The 17,266-nt window shown below is 42.2% G+C and overlaps 1 protein-coding gene across 1 annotated transcript in view; it reads right to left on the bottom strand.

Moving 5' to 3' along the window:
- Positions 1-1,291: 1,291 nt before the first annotated feature.
- The window catches only part of NUAK1 (NUAK family kinase 1), a 77,717-nt gene continuing 61,742 nt past the window's right edge, over positions 1,292-17,266 (bottom strand). Inside the window, exons 5-7 of the mRNA XM_031939516.1 lie at positions 11,708-11,827; positions 9,126-9,258; positions 1,292-5,827 (exon numbers count right to left, since the gene is read on the bottom strand). Coding sequence (XP_031795376.1) covers positions 4,671-5,827; positions 9,126-9,258; positions 11,708-11,827 — 1,410 coding nt within the window. The 3' untranslated portion in view covers positions 1,292-4,670. The remainder of the gene's footprint in view (positions 5,828-9,125; positions 9,259-11,707; positions 11,828-17,266) is intronic.

Here is a 17,266-nt window from a genome sequence, read left to right as displayed (position 1 = left end):
GTTACAGGTATTATACTTGGACAGCCAGGTGGCTCCGTGGAGGTTAAACTGGAACCAAGAAGAGTAAATTTCATGAGTTCAAATATGACCTCAGACTCTTACTAGCTGAGCAAGTCATTTATGTCTGTTTGCTTTAGTTTCCTCATCTGTAAAATGATCTGGAGAAGGAAATAGTAAAACACTCCAGTATCTTTGCCAAGAAAATCCCAAATGGGGTCACAGAGAGACATGACTGAACAACATTATGATCCCCATTTTAGAGAGGGGAAAAGTGAGCCTGAGAAATGTGGTCAGGCCATGAACACATAGCTAATAAGTAAACTCAGGTCTTCTGTGTTCAGGACCCCCATTCTCTCCATTACTCCTTATCATCTCTCCACTGAGCTAACCCCAAAGCATCCCATCCATACTGACCTTTCCCAGCTTCTTAAAGTATTACATCCACAACTGATCTTGATCCATGACCAGACCTTTTGTCATTAATTACCTTCTTCCTCTACATTTTTTAATGGAAGCATTTTATTCACTGCTGCTGGCTAATACAAGCTGAATTGTCATCAGTTATCTTGGATATGTCTTCTCCCCCCAGAGTGTAATCTCCTTGAAGGCAAGGAAGATTTCCCCACAATAGTAAGCACATAGTACATACTCAATAATTACATAATGCATCAAACCCAATTGTTTTACTTCTAGTACCAATATGGCAGGACCCTAGTTCCCATGGTTCACTCTGGCCCAGTCAATTCTTTATGAGTTGTAGATATTCATGTAAAATTCCCTGGATCTCCCCTTTAGAAAACTGATCTAAATGAGCAATAGTGAAGTTTTTAGACTCTAGAATGGGTCAGAGAACACTGGTTCAAATTGTGAGGTCAGATTTGAACTCATGAATGCAAGTCCTTCCTGGTTCCAGGGCAGTTTTCCCACTGTGCCAACCAGCTACCCAAGCATCATGATAGCTGTAAATAGCCCCCAAAGTTTCAATGTGTACTTTGGCCACTTACTTCCTTGGGTCTCAGTTTCTTAATCTATACAATGGAGGATTGGACTAAATTGAATTAAAATCTACAAACTAAAAATTGAACTAGATCTACAATCCTCGGATACTATTTATGGATTGTAATCCATGGATCCTACCAATTTCAAGCTCCTCCAGTTCTACAATGAGAAAGCTCATTCATATTTTATTCTAGTTATTCCTAAATTATGGCCCATGGGGCAAGAAGGGGCAAAGAGAACAAAGGCCAGACCAAATACGATGAAAAGATACCAGATCACAGCAGTTCAGTTCAGCTTGTTGCATTTTTTATTTAATCTTAAAAAAAAAAAAATCAGTATCCAATGAAAAATCCACTTTGGGTGAGTTCTCCAGCTTTTTCCCATGTGCCACTGAGCTCAAACAAACCAATGAGAGAAAACCAGTTTTGGCTGGAGCCTTCAAACGCACTGCACCAATTAAATTACACCAAATATATTATTATACCTTTGAAATGGCTTTCAGACCAATAAATAAAAAAAAGACAAATTCAAATAAAAAAGTCAACTTTGTATTACAAAAAAAAAAAAATAGAAATTAAATAAAAATCACAACACTGAGTGAAACAATTATGTGCAGTCAAGTTTTTCCTTTCTCTCTTTCTGTGTCTTCCTCTTTTAATCTTCTAGGAATGATAGCATGCCAGTAAAACCCCTACAGAACATTTCCAGTCTGACGATAAGCAATCGATCATTCATTCACATTTGTACTTGAGAGAGCAGGCTTGGGCAACACCCTCCCTCCCCTCCATTTTCAACCTGAAAAAAATGCTTCTGATATCTGAACCGGCTTCTCAAACATGGAGGCCAATCCAGGTTACCATAATTTGATTTCCACCTGGCACTTTCTGAACATTAGGGAAGATTTGCAGCTCACCCATGAAGGGAAGGATCAGTATACCCATTGGGCAGATGTGTAAACGGAGACACCAAGGGGTCTTGCCTAAGAGGGATGGATACCTGGAACGCCAGGTTCCCTTTCCAGCATCATTAATTCCATGGAAATTAATTAAACATCACTCCTGTGAGGACTGGTTAACGGGCAGGCTAGAATCCAGCAGAAAAGTTGGCCAAAGGTGCTCCCGGCTATTTCAAGTTTCTCTTTCCAAGAATCCATGAACTTTTCAGAGATCCTGGGTTAAGAATCCCACTTCTGATCACTGCTTTTGTGACATTGGGAAAGTCACAACTGATTCACCTGGAAATACGTTAGTTCTAAGTCAATGATCCTATGATATATTACTTGTGTGATTTTGAACAAGTTTTTGAAACTTCTGAGACCTCAGTTTCCCCCTCTGTAAAATGAGGGGTTGGGCTAAATGGCCTTTGAGGTCCCTTCTTTGCTCGCAGAATGGAATACAGGAGCACTCTAGGGGTGGAGGAGCTAAGAGGGGAAGAATATTTGGGAGCAAAATGGTATTTCACTGGCTTTGGAAATACACTGCACCAAAGTTCTTAAGAGCATTAACAGCTGTTTGGCAAAGAAAAAAAGGGGGGTGCTGAAAGCAACGGGCACATCTGCAGCCTTTGTACCTGAATCACACGGGGACTTCCTGACCAGGCCAGCTGTGGTCCATGGACAGCTGGCGGCAAAGAAGGTTCACTTTATCATTCGTTGAGTTTGTGATGTACAAAATGGCACAGGGGATGAACTCCCAAAAGCCTTTACCCTCCCCCGCCCTTTATTTTTAGGAAACATCCATTTTCCTTGTGGAGGGAGGGGGGGTTAAGTCAACTGCATTAGGATGCAGTGGAAAGAGCATAGATTGATTAGAAATCCTGAGAACCGGGTTCAAGTCTTGCCTCTCTGTGGGGAAGGCACTTCATCTCTTGCCTCTTTATTTCTTTGATATGTATGATCCCCAGCACGCTTTCTAGTTCTAACCTTCCCATAGGGCTTAGCCCTTCCTTTGGCTCCACTGGCTGGCCTGAGAAATCCAGGGGACAATCTCCAAGAGGGCAGGAGCTGGGTTTGGGTTTTTTTGTTTTTTTGCCTTTTTCTGTGTATCCCCATTGCTTAGCATAGTGTCTGGCATGCATTAAGTGTTTAATAAATGTTTTATTGGTTGACTGGTTAAGATGGGAGCAAAGCAGTGCCCTCCTGGTGAGGAGACAGATGAGTTCTAGCTATCATTCTCGATGCTCCAGAATCTCTAAGGTGCATTTCTTTCATCTTCCTACTCTTTCTCCAACAACTACGACCTCCCACAATTCTCTGCTCCCCAGAGCCTGGCAGTCAACCCAGTGGTTCCAATTTGTCCAGGCCTGGGGGGCTCTGTAAATACCCTCCCAACTAAGGTTTATTCTACACTAACCCATCAAGAAGATGGAGAATCACTCTGGGTGCTATAGGAAGCCCAGTCAAACCTCGCCTCAGCTAACTATGAATCTGGGCAAATTGTTTCACATTTGGGTCTCATTTCCTCATCTATAAAATGAGGGGATTGCACCCATTAGCTTAAAAATTCTTTCTCTGACCCTGTGATCCCCATTTCCATTTAAAAGCCCAGAATTTTGATGCATCCTCCAAACCCTTACAATCGACTGAGTTACATTCTATTTAGGGGGGGATGCTCATTCTGACGGCCTTTCCATTACTTGACCAATCACTACACCCTTCCCATATGCTAACGTTCTAGAAGCAACCTACTCTAAGCTCCCCAAGCCTTGTGCACACCCCCTCTAGCAAGAGGGCACTGCTTGCAGACAGTGGATCGGGCAGAGTTGAACCAGTTAACCCTGTGGAGACTACAGACACAAAAGGAGGCTATCCAACGGGAGCCTGAGAGGCAGTATTCCAGTTAATACTATGACCTTAGAAAAGAGTGACTGATAAAAATGTCTGTTCCTGAGGGGGAGTTGCCTAAGCTAACACCCAAGAGGCTGCTCCCCCAGCTTTGAGTCGGCTGCTAATTTTACTCCCCACTCCCGTGGAGCCTCTTCTCAGAGCTAAGAACAAATTATACACTTGACAGAATTTTACCCCCCTTTTTTTCCCCTCTGCTGCCCTTCAGGCGGCTGTAAGAATGGGGCAAGTGAGATGGATTTAAAAAAAAAAAATGGTGGGCAGCAAGCGGGAGATTGTGATTAGCGCTCCAGGATCCACAACACTCTTGTGACCTTTCCATTTAGGGTAACTATCAGCCAATCCTAGTGGTTCAAATTACAGATGTTCCTGCCCCTAAAGAAAGCTCATGGAGGAGGAGAGCTTGGGGAGGAGCTGGTCACAACCAGTGCTTTGGAAAGCTCAATGGCCGGAATGACCCAGTCCCACAGACTCCTGAGAAGAAAAAGTAGCCTCCTTTGGGACCGACTCTTCCAATGCCAGTTCCCCCCCTCTGCTGCCCTGGCCAGAAGCAGTCTGGATGGGATTTTGAATGAGAGATCTCCCTGATACTCCTGCCAGCTGCTGTGTCCTCTGAACAGATGGCATCAGGTACATGCTCATTAGACCCAAAGGGCTCTGGGTAGCAGGGCACGCTCACGGGATTTGGCAAAGGAAGATCCTCCAACAGGTTTTTAGATCCTTGCTGTGCATCAGTAAAGCAGTAGCCAGCAGGTGTTGCCGCCGGCCCAAAGGCGAGCCATCACACCTCTCCACCCTCCCCTCCCCACGCTCCCCATCCACCCAGCCACTAATTCAGTTTGTTACAGATTTCCAGGGCTTTCTTATACACCTGAGTCACATCGTCCATGTCCGTGAGCAGGGAGAAACTGTTGTCCACCAGCCGGTTCCGATACCGTTTCAGGTACTGAGGCCGCGGCCGGTTCTGAAGGCCCTCGAAATCCTGGATCTGGAGGAAGTTCTCGGCGGAGACGCAGCTCCGGATCCGCTGCTGGGCAGGCCGGCTCTCCTGCAGGTCAAGCAGGTCAAAGGAGTCACTGGACAGGATGCTGTCATCACTGATCACACTGGAGGGACGACTGTAACTCCGAGAGAGCCCTTCCCCCGGCACGCCCCTTTCTTCCATGGATTCCAGCATGGGCGCCCCCGGGCTGACAAGGGTAGAGTCCGTGCTACTGGCTGAGTACTTGCTACTGTGTTTCAAGATGCCCTTCCTTCGGTAAGAGAGGTTATGGGGACCCTCCCGAGTAGAGTCGGGGATGCCTGGGGAGGGGAGGTTGCTGCCTCCCGGGGCATCGTTGCTATCCAGCAATTCGGAGGACTCGCTCCGTTCTGGAGAGGAGTAGTACCCAGATTCTCTCTGCTGGGTCTTCTTCAAGATGCCCTTTTTGGGCATCGTGGCCGACTGCTTGGGTCCAAGTTTGCCAGCTCCCTCGGTCTCCACGGGGCTCTTCAGGGGCGCCCCAGTCCTACAGAGCTCCTGCTCCATTTTAAAACCCGAGGGCAGTGTGGGGCTGACCACCCCTTCGATGAAACCCGCACTGTGAGACCGATGCTCGCTGTTGCTCCGCTTTTTCAAGATGCTCTTGGGCCTTTTGGAGCTGGACTTGCACGGGCTCTCCCCTGGCCCATCCTGGCCAGACTGGGCGATATCATTCTCCTTTTTAGACTTCTTCAGTGACCTCTGTCTTTCCAACGCCCCTTCTGAGGCGCCGGGCTTGGCCAAGCATTTGACTTTGGTCTCCCCTTCTGCTTGCAGGCCCGTCGAGCGATGGTGCCAGTCGATGATCCGGGCCAGCAGCGGGGACTCCGAGTCCCTCAGAGCATCGCAGTCACAAACGCTACTCTTGTAGCCCCAGTTGACCCACCAGTGGTTGGCGATGTCTTCGATGGTGGCCCGGCGTTCGGGGTTGACCATCAGCATCCACCTGATCAGTCCCCGGGCATCTGAGATCAAGAACAGAAAAGTCTTTGGTTAACAAAAAAAGGAAAAACTCGATCATAAAGAACGATAACTGGATGTGTAGATGATTAAAGAGGGGCCACGAAGGAAGAACTTTAACAGGAGCTCTGGATGCACCTACACCCCTGGCTCTCGGGTTAAACAACTTCAGAATTCGTGATCCTTTCAGAACGATGTACCATTGCATTATCAAGTAATTTTATTTAATGTAAAGGGGAAAAAATGGGCAAAAAGAGAAAAAAGTTCTTGACCCAGAACAGGCCTACCAGATACCTGCAGTGGGTATCATTTCTACAGAAAAAAGGGGAAACACAAAGAGATTACTAAATATTCCTTTATCACTTGGAAGAGACTTACATGCATATATATGTGTATATGTGACTCTCTGTGCACATATCTATGTATACAAAAACACATGGAGGGGCGACTAGATGGCACAGTAGATAGAACACCAGCCCTGAAGTCAGGAGGACCCAAGTTCAAATCTGATCTCAGACACTTAACACGTCCTGGCTGTGTGACCCCAGGCAAGTCACTTAACCTCAATTGCCGTAGCAAAAGAGAAAAAAAAAAAGACACATGAATACACATACTTTATACATATGTACATACATATATACCACACCATACACTATCGTTTGGAAATGAAAGGCAAAGTCTTCCCTGGAGAAATGAGCCTGGGGCTATAGGGGATCATGCATGGGGGAAACTGAGGTCAGTGGATACTTGCACAACTGTGAGGACTTTCTCTGAGGTTTTGATCTACTCTATGAAGGCAATAGCCACTTGCGGACATGCTGATACCTAAAGAAAGTGTTTGGTTGGATTGGGTCAATGGTTCTCTATTAAAAGTCAGGTCATCTTTTTCAGGTTTTGTTTATTTAAGGGGTGGGAGTTGAATGCGTAGGGACCTCTAAGTAAGGAAATTCTCATTCCAGTGCAGATTGTCTCAGTGACCCTAGAACCTCTGTGGGCCTTAATTTCTTCAACTGTGAAATAAAACAATTAGAGCAGGTCAGTGAGGTCAACTCAAGTAGAAGTGGGAAGCCATTTATTGATTAGAAAACTATATTTTAATATTATCTATCTTCTATTTTATTGGGAAGAAGGGGCAGCAAAGTATCACAGTGGATAAAGCATCAAGTCTGGACTCAAATTCAGCCTCAGACGCTTATTAGCTATAAAGCCCTGTACAAGTCACTTAACCCTTTTTATCTCAGTTTCCTCATCTGTAAAATGAGCTGGAGAAGGAAATGGCAAACCACTCCAGGATCTTTCTCAAGAAAACCTCCAAAATGGGTCACAGAGTCAGACACACGTGAACGAACGAACACACACACACACACACACACACACACACACACACACACTTTATTTTTAGCTATTTTGTTAAATATTTCCCAACTACATTTTAATCCGGTTCAGGTCACAAGTGTTTGACCTCTCAGGATCGATGATCTCTGAGATTCCTTCCAGTTTTTGTTTTTGTTTTCACTTCTCAGATGGGCTAAGATGACAGAAAAAGATAGTGATGAAAGTTGGAGGGGATGTGGGAAAACTGGGACACTGATACATTGTTGGTGGAGCTGTGAACTGATCCAACCATTCTGGAGAGTAATCTGGAACTATGCCCAAAGGGCTATCAAAATGTACATAATACCCTTTGTTCCAGCAGTCCCATTACTGGGTCTCTATTCCAAGGAAATCATAAAAGAAGGAAAAGAACCCACATTTGCAAAAATGTACCAGCTCTTTTTGTGGCAGCAAAGAATTGGAAAATGAGTAGATGGACATTAATTGGAGAATAGCTGAATAAGTTATGGTATGTGAAGGTAATTGTTCTATAAAAAATGATGATCAGGATGATTTTAGAAAGGCCTAAACAGATTTACATGAACTGATGCTGAGCGAAACAAGCAGAATCAGGAATATATTGTACATAGTAACAGCAAGAATGTATCAACTATGAAAGACTTGGTGCTTCTCAGTGGTTCTGTAATCCAAGGCAATCCCAATAGACTCTGGACAAGAAATGCCATCTGCATCCAGAAAAAGAACTAAGGAGACCAAATGTAAATCAACACATGCTAGGTTCACTTCTTTCTTTTTTTCCCCCCCTCTCTTCCATGGCTTTTCCCTTTTGCTCTGATTTTTGTCTCCCAACATAATTCATAAAATAATGTGTATTAAAAATAAATTTAAAAAAAAATCTTGTTTTAAACACATGTCTGGGACAGAGACATTAAGTGATCACTCAGACAGTAAAAGTCAGGGAAGGACACTTGAACCCAGGTTTTTTTTAACGCCAAGGCCTGCTCTCAGTGCCGTGCTCTGTTTTTCACATAATCCGCCTCCTACCTCAGGGTCAGGCAAGAGAACTGATCTGTATCAGGGCTTGCTCTCAAATTACAGCCCGCCTGCTCTAACCGCTGGGAAACTTCTGCTCTCTCAGACCTAGCTGAAAAGACCTTATTGGAACTTCCTGGAGGCCAGACAAACCTACCATATATCTTGGTTTATGAGGTTGACCTTCTGAGGTTGGAGAGGGGGAGAAGTTCCCAAATTGGGGTCAGTTTATAGGCCAAATATTTCAGAAGCTAAGTCCCTGCCTGACCCCTTCCCAGTGGCCTCAGGCCTACAAAGTTGCTCTCAGGCCTACATCCTCTACCTATGGGCCACAGCTAGATAAAGGAAGAGGTTTCTCTATGGGATGACCAGAATTTTGATCCCAAAAAATTCAGGCCAGATTATATATGTCAGGTGAATTGAGACTGTGATATATGATAGCCCCAACCAACCAAAAGTTATTTCCAAAGGGGAAGAGGAGGAAAGGGGAGATATGATTGGTTAGAACAGCAAGGAAGGGGAATGCAGATGTGGTAAGGTTTAGTACAGTGTCACCAACATAGGGAAGAAGTCCTAGTGCTGGGACCTCACAGCTGTGAACAGAACTTTTATCCTTGGCCCAGCCCCTAATTCTGTGGCTATTTCAATGAGACAGGGAGCAGAATGAGGGTCTAGGAAGCTCTGAAGCAGAATATAATGTTGGGGAATTTTCCAAGGAATTTTTAGGGTTCTTCTTCAGGAGCTAACTCACCCATCTTTCTCTGTTGGGTATAGCTCTATGAGGGATTAGGAAGGGAAGACAATTAGGAGGTCAGGGACCCTCTGTTATACTCGTTGTAATAAAATGATACCCAAAGTATTAACTGGACTTGAGAAGGCAGCATCAGTAGCCTCCCCATCAGCTCTCAGCAGCAATCCCCCAGATCTGCTATGTACCTGAAGGTTGTGTGGGCTCCCGGTATTCCCCACTGCTGATCTGGCGGATGAGATTCTTGTGATCGAAGCCATCAAAAGGCATTGTCCCATAAACCAGAGTGTAAAGCAATACGCCCAGGGCCCAGCTATCCACCTGGAGCAGAAAGATAAGAAGCAGAAGAGAAATAAAGGTCAATTCCAGCAACGTGTCCTTAGATCATGAGATCTTTTTCTACTACAGCCCCTTTGGGCCATCTGGAGAAGCCCATGGACCCCATCTCAGAATGTTTTAAAATACATAAAATACAGAGGATTTTTTTTTTTTGGAAAAAAAAAATAAGCTTTAATAGTTTAAAATTGCATTAAGATTTTTGAAACATCCTGTATAGTTATCCAATTTTTTTTTAAACAAATTCACAGAGTCCAGGTTAAGAACCTCTGACCTAGACCATTAGCAGAGCCAAGCCAAGCAAGCAGATGGCTTCAACCCTATTCCCCCTTAAGTCCCCCAGGCTGCATTTAGCAACTGGCATGTGGTAAGTGTCTGTGATTGACAGATGATCTCCAAAGCATTACAGCTGAATGCCACAAGGGCTTCCAGGGAAGGAGGCCTGAGTCCTTCCATCAGTGACTATGGAAGAGTAATGGTAGGTGATCAAAAACTGGGCAGCCAGATGGGGCAATAGAAAGTATGTTCAGCTTTGAGTCAGGAAGACTTGAATCCAAACCCAGATTCAGACCATTCCTAACTATATGACCTCTGCATTCTTTCATCTTCACCTGCAAATTATATATATAATTTTGTATAGTATTATATTATTATATGAATGTATATATATATATATATATACACACACATATACATATACGTATACATACACACACATACACATAAAATAATAGCACCTACTTCCCAATGTTGTTGGGAGAATCAAATGTGATTTTAAGACACATAGTAGGTTCTCCATAAATGGTATCTATCTGTCTATCATTATCATTGGGTATTGATTATATAGGTCCACTGCTTTTTTACTCACTTAGCCTCAGTTTCCCCATCTATTAAAGAGAAATAACTTTAGAGGTTTGTTGTGATAATATAATATTAAGTGTTTTGCAGTCCATAAGGCCATTTGTAAATGCTAGATATTCTTTTTCTTCTTCTTCAGACTCTTCACATGTATGCTTCTGGTTTGACAAATAGCTTTCCTAGGGTCACACGACCAACATGAGGCAGGGCCTTTATAACCCCCAAGTGACCTCTCTTTGGAGAATATGGCGGCCCAAAAAGTTAAGACTTAGGAGCCAAATCTAGGGCAGAAATAAGACTACTACATTCTGTCCTAGTAATAGCACATTGAGTAGTTAGGAGCCGTTAGGTTCCTTTGTTAGGAATGACGTTGATAAACTGGGGAGTGTGTTTAGATGCATCCAGGTTGGTGAAGGGACTTTGAATCATGCTTTATGATGACTAAGTGGACAAACAGAACAGCTCTGCTTTTTACTTCCTGAATGATTTTGAACAAGTAATTCCACCTTCCTGTGCCTCAGTTTTCTCACTTGTAAAACAAAAGGGCTGGACTAGATCAGGGGGGGTCATTACCTTTTTTTTTTTTTTTTTTTTTTTTTTTTTTTTAAATAAACCTTTCTGGGCATACTGATGGATACCTATGCAATACTTCCCCTAGGTTATTAGAATCATGCTCATTACCTATATTCATAAATGAAAGAATGCTCAATTTCAGATAGAGATCAGCAAGAATGAAGATAAATGTATCCCCACCCAAGTTCACCAATCCCTTGAAATCTATCCATTGACTTATGTTAAAAATTCTGACCTCTAAGGTCCCTTCCAGTTTTAACCCAGTTTCTATGTTTACTCTGTGTGGAATATGGCAGCCCACAAAGCTGAGGTTTGGGAGCTTCAATGGAAACCCAAGCGCCACGAGGCAGAGAAGGGAACATGCTAGTTATCTTCATAAATGGGGGATTTGATTTTTGGTTCGGTCCCAGATGGCAGAACTGGGACTTATGGGTGGGAGTTATAGAGGCAAATTTAGGTAAGATTTTAAAGAAAATCAACTTAATAATTTTGGTGGCCCAAAGGTAGAACAGGCTGCTTTCAGATAGTTAGTGAGCTTCATATAATGAGGACTGGAGGACTTCAAGCAAAGGCTGGGTAGCCACTTATTAGGTCTGTTATAAATGGGATATCACTGGGACTAGAGTAAAGTGCCTTCATGGCTGGGTCCTCCAAGGCCTTCAAGTCCAACTTTCTCATGTTATAGATGAGCAAACGGACTAATACTCTTGCTATTCTTTCTAATTACATTTCATCTTCTTCGCTTGAACCCAATATTCTAGCCCACTGAGGTCTTTTTGGATCCTGTCATTCAAAATATCCCTCAGGTTTTATGCCACCTGAAAATACAAATCACGTGATCTAGGTCTCACAACATTCTGTTTAAAGAAGCCTCAGTTAGGGGAAAGAAGAACATAAAGAATAATGTCTCTCTGTGTGTGTGTGTTTTTCATCCATAGGAAGAATCCACTGAAATCTATTTTTGTATCTTAATTCTACCCATCACACCAGCCACATTGCTTACCTCAGGTCCTCGATAAGGTCTTCCATTGACAATTTCTGGGGATGCATAAAGTGGACTCCCACAAAAAGTCTGCAGAAATTTATCCTTTTGATAGAGGTTGGAAAGACCAAAGTCAGCAATCTGCAAAGAAAACCAAGAAACCATTGTGCTCATTAATTCAATTCAGATCAACTCAGTTCACTGAGCATTCATTAAGACCCGCAGCGCCCAACTGCCTAGTTCACTGGAATTCTGGCCAACATTTCTGACATCTACACTTGTTCCATCAAACACTATCATTTCCCACAGGAGCATTTCTCCATTAGACCATGGGGCTGTATTTCCAGTATTCTTTCTCCAGGAAAAGATCCATTTGACTTAGGAAAAAAGAAAGTTACAATAGGAGATAGCCACACACACACACACACACACCAGATATGTTTATTGTCACGTGTGTAGCTTAGATGGATTCATTCACTGGAAGTTAACTTTTAAAAATCCCACGATAAAAAAAATTGACTTACCTAAAAATAATCATAGAAAGTGATAATGACTGAATGGAACACTTGTCTAGTAGAGTAAATATAAAATAATAGGTATCCCCATGGCTTTTAATTTACTTTAAATATTGTTTACATTGAATATTGTTGATTAAAAAAAATATCAATTCCCATTAGTGATAATTGGGCAAAGTTTAAAGCAGAGTTTCTTAACCTGGGGTCTGTAAAATTTTTTTGTTTAAATATGTGTGTGTGTATATGTATGTAATTTCACAAAATTCCTTTATAACCCTGTATATTTTGTTTTATACCCTTAAAAATAATGTTCTGAGAATATTCTTATCCTTAGGTTTGTTGTTTAGTCATGTTCAACTTTCAGTGACTCCATTTGGGGTTTTCTGGACAATGATACCATAGTGATTTGCCATTTCCTTCTCCGGGTCATTTTACAAATGAGGAAACTGAGGCAAATAGCATGAATGGTTCAGGGTCACACAGCTAGGAAGTATCTGAGGCTATATTTGAACTTATGAAGATGAATCTTCCTGGCTGTAGGCCCAATATTCCATATACTTCATCACCTAGTAGCCCCCTGTCTGGTACATTGTAAATGCTTAATAAATCCTTGTTCCCTACTTCTGTCCCCTCCTCCCCCTCACCTCTAATGTAATTCCCTTTCTATATTCTGCTAAAAAGCTTTGCCTGAAAAATCTCCATTTCTCTAATTCGGAGCCCAGTTGGAACACCACAGATGGTTGGTTGCAAAGGCAAACACTAGAGAGAGCCTATTTTGGTTTCTTTCTTTCTTTTTTTTTTTTCTTTTTTAAAGAAAAGAGAGCCTATTTTGGTTTCTTTCTTTCTTTTTTTTTTTTTTTTAAAGAAAGGAAGAAAAAGAAATTTCAATTGAATGAATGGAATGTCATTGAAAGCAGCTGGGGCACGATGGCTGCCCAAGAACGCCATTCACTGTGCTCGGATTGCACTTAATTATGGAGATTCCACTTTCTTATCGAGCCCCCCTGAAGAGCTGGCAGAAAGCTGGTCCAAAAGCCCATGAAGTGTGCCCCGTCAATCAGAGGGCAAAGGGAGCTAGATCAGGGTACAACTCTCCCGGGCCATTCTCGAGCATCATTGTCTCTAAGATGCTGCTAAGCCAGGATTGAGGCAACACATTCTCTCTCTGATATTTGTGGGTAATGGCTTTGGATCCATCTCTCCCTGTCCATCTGTCCACACAATGTCTGCCTCTCTGTTTCTGTGTGTGTCTGACTGTCTGTATCTGTCTGTCTCATGTGTGTGTATGTGTGTGTCTCTGACTGTATCTGTCTTGTGTGTGTCTGACTGTTTCTCTGTCTCACACAATGTCTGTCTCTCTATTTCTGTGTATGTCTGTTTGACTGTCTCGTTTTGTGTGTGTCGGTCTGTCTGTCTCTGTCTCACACGATGTCTGTCTCTCTGATTCTGTGTATGTGTCTGTATCTGTCTGCTTCATTCTGTATGTGTGTGTGTGTGTCACACACACACGGGTACTCTAACACACACACACACACACACACACACACACACACACACACACACACACACACACACACACATACCCAGCAGCCTTCACACTAAGATCCTCCAAGCCTGGGCCAGTCTTGTTTTCACGTGGCCCACTTAGGCTGAGAATATTTACATTAGGGCCAACTCCCATCCTCACAGACTGATGTTTATCCACTTCCCTCATTAAAGCTGTCAGAGCCCCTAACACAAGATTAATAGAAATCAAGATGACTTCATGTTCTGGGCACTTCCGTGAAAATGTATGAATTCCAAAAAGAAAAAGAAAAAGAAAAAAAAAAAAATAAAACTTCCCTCATCTGAGGAGTTGAAAAGCTTGGATGTTAACTCCAAGCAGCAACATAATAGGAAGAATTATTCATGTTTATGACTGATGACATGCAAGCTATTCATTCAGTCAAACATTTATTATAGATCTACTTTCAAACAATTAATTAACAAGCGTTATTAAGTACCTATTATAAACTAGGTCGGGCAGCTGGGTGATACAGAGTATAGAGCACTAGGTCTGAGTCAGAAAGACCCGAGTTCAAACCCAGCCTCAGACCCTATGTGACCCTGAGCAAGTCACTTCATCTTGCTTGCCTCAGTTGTCTCATCTGGAAAATGAACTGAGAAAGAAATGGCAAACCACTCCACTATCTTTGCCAAGCAAACAGCAAATGGGGTCACACAGAATCAGACACAAATGAAACCACTTGACAACAAAAAATGAAGGAGGCACTAAGGAAATATACAATGACAAAAATGAAACAATCCTGCCCTCAGGGAGTTTATAGTCTCCTAGGACTTTAACACATATGCTCAGAATAAATCAAAACAAAGTAATTTCAAATGGACTAAGAATTAGAGAGATAGGAAATCCTGGCTTACATTCTATGGAGGGAGACAGCATTTAAATGTATCTACAATTATACCTAATTGTATATTTAAATATACAATTTAAATATACAATTTTATATACAACTTAAATATACAACTACTTTGTATCTACAATTATACCTAATTGTATAAAGTAGTTATGATGCAATAACAAAGTAGATACAATGAATACCAGGCTCATTTTCCCACTGGGATATGGTAAAGATACAAAAAGCACTGAATTGGGAGCCAGAAGATCTGGGTTCAAATTCTTCTTTGGCTATTTTGTAACCTGGGACAATTTCACGTTTCCACATCAATAAAGCAAAAGGGCCTCAGACTTCCCAATTCTCAGTTTATGATCTGATTTTGTGAATGAGAGAACAATGTCTTCAGAAGGGGGTCAATTCTAGTTACTGGCAGACAAAACAAGATTTCAAACCCAGTGCTAATACTCTGCCCGGAGACTTATTCCCCCAAATCCTATAAAGTTCTGTAGCACCGAAAAGACTATCAATGTGTCCAGCCCTTCTTTTCTCAGATGGGCCCAGTCCAAGGTCACGGGAGCCATGAGAACTACCGGAGTGTCGAGGGCCATCCAAGATACAGAACCTCAGCTGTTTGCTCAAAAAAGACTCTTTGGGAGGACAACAGGGCTCTGCTCTGGAAGAAGACATTTCATTGACCCAGCTGGGAATCTCTGAAGAATGTATATATTCTCTGGTTCCCACTGATGTCATAGCATAAAACCATCTCCCTTCCCCCAAGTTGCTAGACAACAGAGACTCATTTGCGAGTCTTTGATCTACCAAGTAACAACCACACCATAGGATACAAAGACACAGTGGTGGATGCTGGGTAGAAGGCTAGACTAGGAGAGAGGAAAACCTGGATTTGAATACTCATTCTGACTCATAGGTATGTGACCAGGGACAATTTGCTCCCCCAAGGGGAATTTCAATTTCTTCATCTGTAAAAACTCATCTGAGAAGGTTGGGCTCAAACAGCTTCTAGTTCTAAATCTGTTCCCATGACCCCTCTGAGCTTTGGTTTTCTCATCTGTATAATAGGCATACCTGTCAAAAATCACGGTTAGCTTATTTTTCAGATGAGGAAATTGAGGCAAATAGGGTTAAATAGCTTCCCCAGGGGTACACAGTTAGTAAGTATCTAAGGCTGAAAGTGGCAGGGTATTGACCATTTGAGTTATTCTTGGAAAGTTGCTCTAAATGAAATCCTAACTAGCCAAGCAATTTTCCAAGAATAACTCAAATAGTTAAAAAGTGTGAGTTCAGTTTCTTCTAAGTGGCTCCAACACACTTCTCAGACTTTGTTTCCATTATTCATCTCAAGATAGCTTTAGCCCAAATTTGGCATCCCCAGAACCCACTAAACAAACCTAACCTCACTTGTAGGCCTTTATTTCCACATGGCCAAATGGCTAGAACCCCATCTCCTTTCGTCCCATCTACCCTCAAACCTTAGTTTACAATGTAGGACAGTTAAACGGCACCATAATGCATAAAACTCTACACTTGGAATCAGGAAGACTCATCTATCCTTACTAATTATGTGACCCTGGATAAGACACAACTATTTGCCTCAGTTTCCTCATCTATAAAATGAGCTGGAGAACAATATGGCCAATCATTCCAGGCTCTCTGCTATGAAAATCCCAAATGAGACCACAAAGAGTCACATATAATTGAAAGACTGAACATCATCTTAGGTCATAATCCATTTTCTCCATGAAGCCTTCTCTTTCCTAATAGGAAATAAAACCTCTGTGCTCTTTGTATACCTTGATCCTGAACTAATTTGTGTTATAGTCATCTTACCATCCTCCCACCCCACCCCTAGAAGCATATAATTTTTATTTTATTTATTTTAGTGACTTGTCCAGGATCACACAGCTAGTATTAAGTTGATTTGAACTGGGGACCTCCTGACTCTACTACACCACCTAGCTGCTCCCAAGTAAGTGGCCTTTAAACGCCATCTGTGATTTCATCAGTGTAGAAAGCTTCCTCTACTAATGCAGTTCTGATGGTCATTTTCCCCATCTTTAAAATAGGGTCAATATCATCGTATGTATTTTTAATACCAAGTCAGATACTTGTTAGGTTGTTAAATAGGTTGTTGGCGTAAACCAATGGAAAAGCACCAAATCAAAACAAAACAAAATCATTAGTCCAAACTCTTAATCTAACAATTCTTGGAATGGAATTAACTTCCTTTATCTGCAAGTGATCCATCAACAATCATCCATTAAGACTTTACTATATGCCTGGAACAGTACTGAGTGCTGAGGTCACAAAGAAAAAAGCAAAATGAGTCCTTGCCTTTAAGGAATTTGCATCCCTGCCCATTCCGCCCCATTCCCTCCAGTTTTATTCCGACTTTAACCAATACCCAATAACATGAGTATTTCCATATGAAGCTGCAAATGAATAGTATTTTTGTTTTTTAGCATATGGCCTGATCTGGCCAGAGCTGTCTTGTCTGCTACACAGCTTCTTATTTAAAAAAAAAAAAATACTTCAATGATTTTTTTTCTCTCCTTTCCTCCCCACCCCCATTTTGATAACCTAACTTCCCTTCCCCTGGGGAAAGAAAGAAAACTAAAACCCTCAGATCAGATATGCATGGCCAAGCA

The sequence above is a fragment of the Sarcophilus harrisii genome, chromosome 5 (genome assembly GCF_902635505.1).
Source record: "Sarcophilus harrisii chromosome 5, mSarHar1.11, whole genome shotgun sequence".
Classification (NCBI taxonomy): domain Eukaryota; kingdom Metazoa; phylum Chordata; class Mammalia; order Dasyuromorphia; family Dasyuridae; genus Sarcophilus; species Sarcophilus harrisii.
The sequence above is the reverse complement of the archived record's forward strand: the minus strand, read 5'-3'. Positions and strand labels throughout refer to the sequence as shown.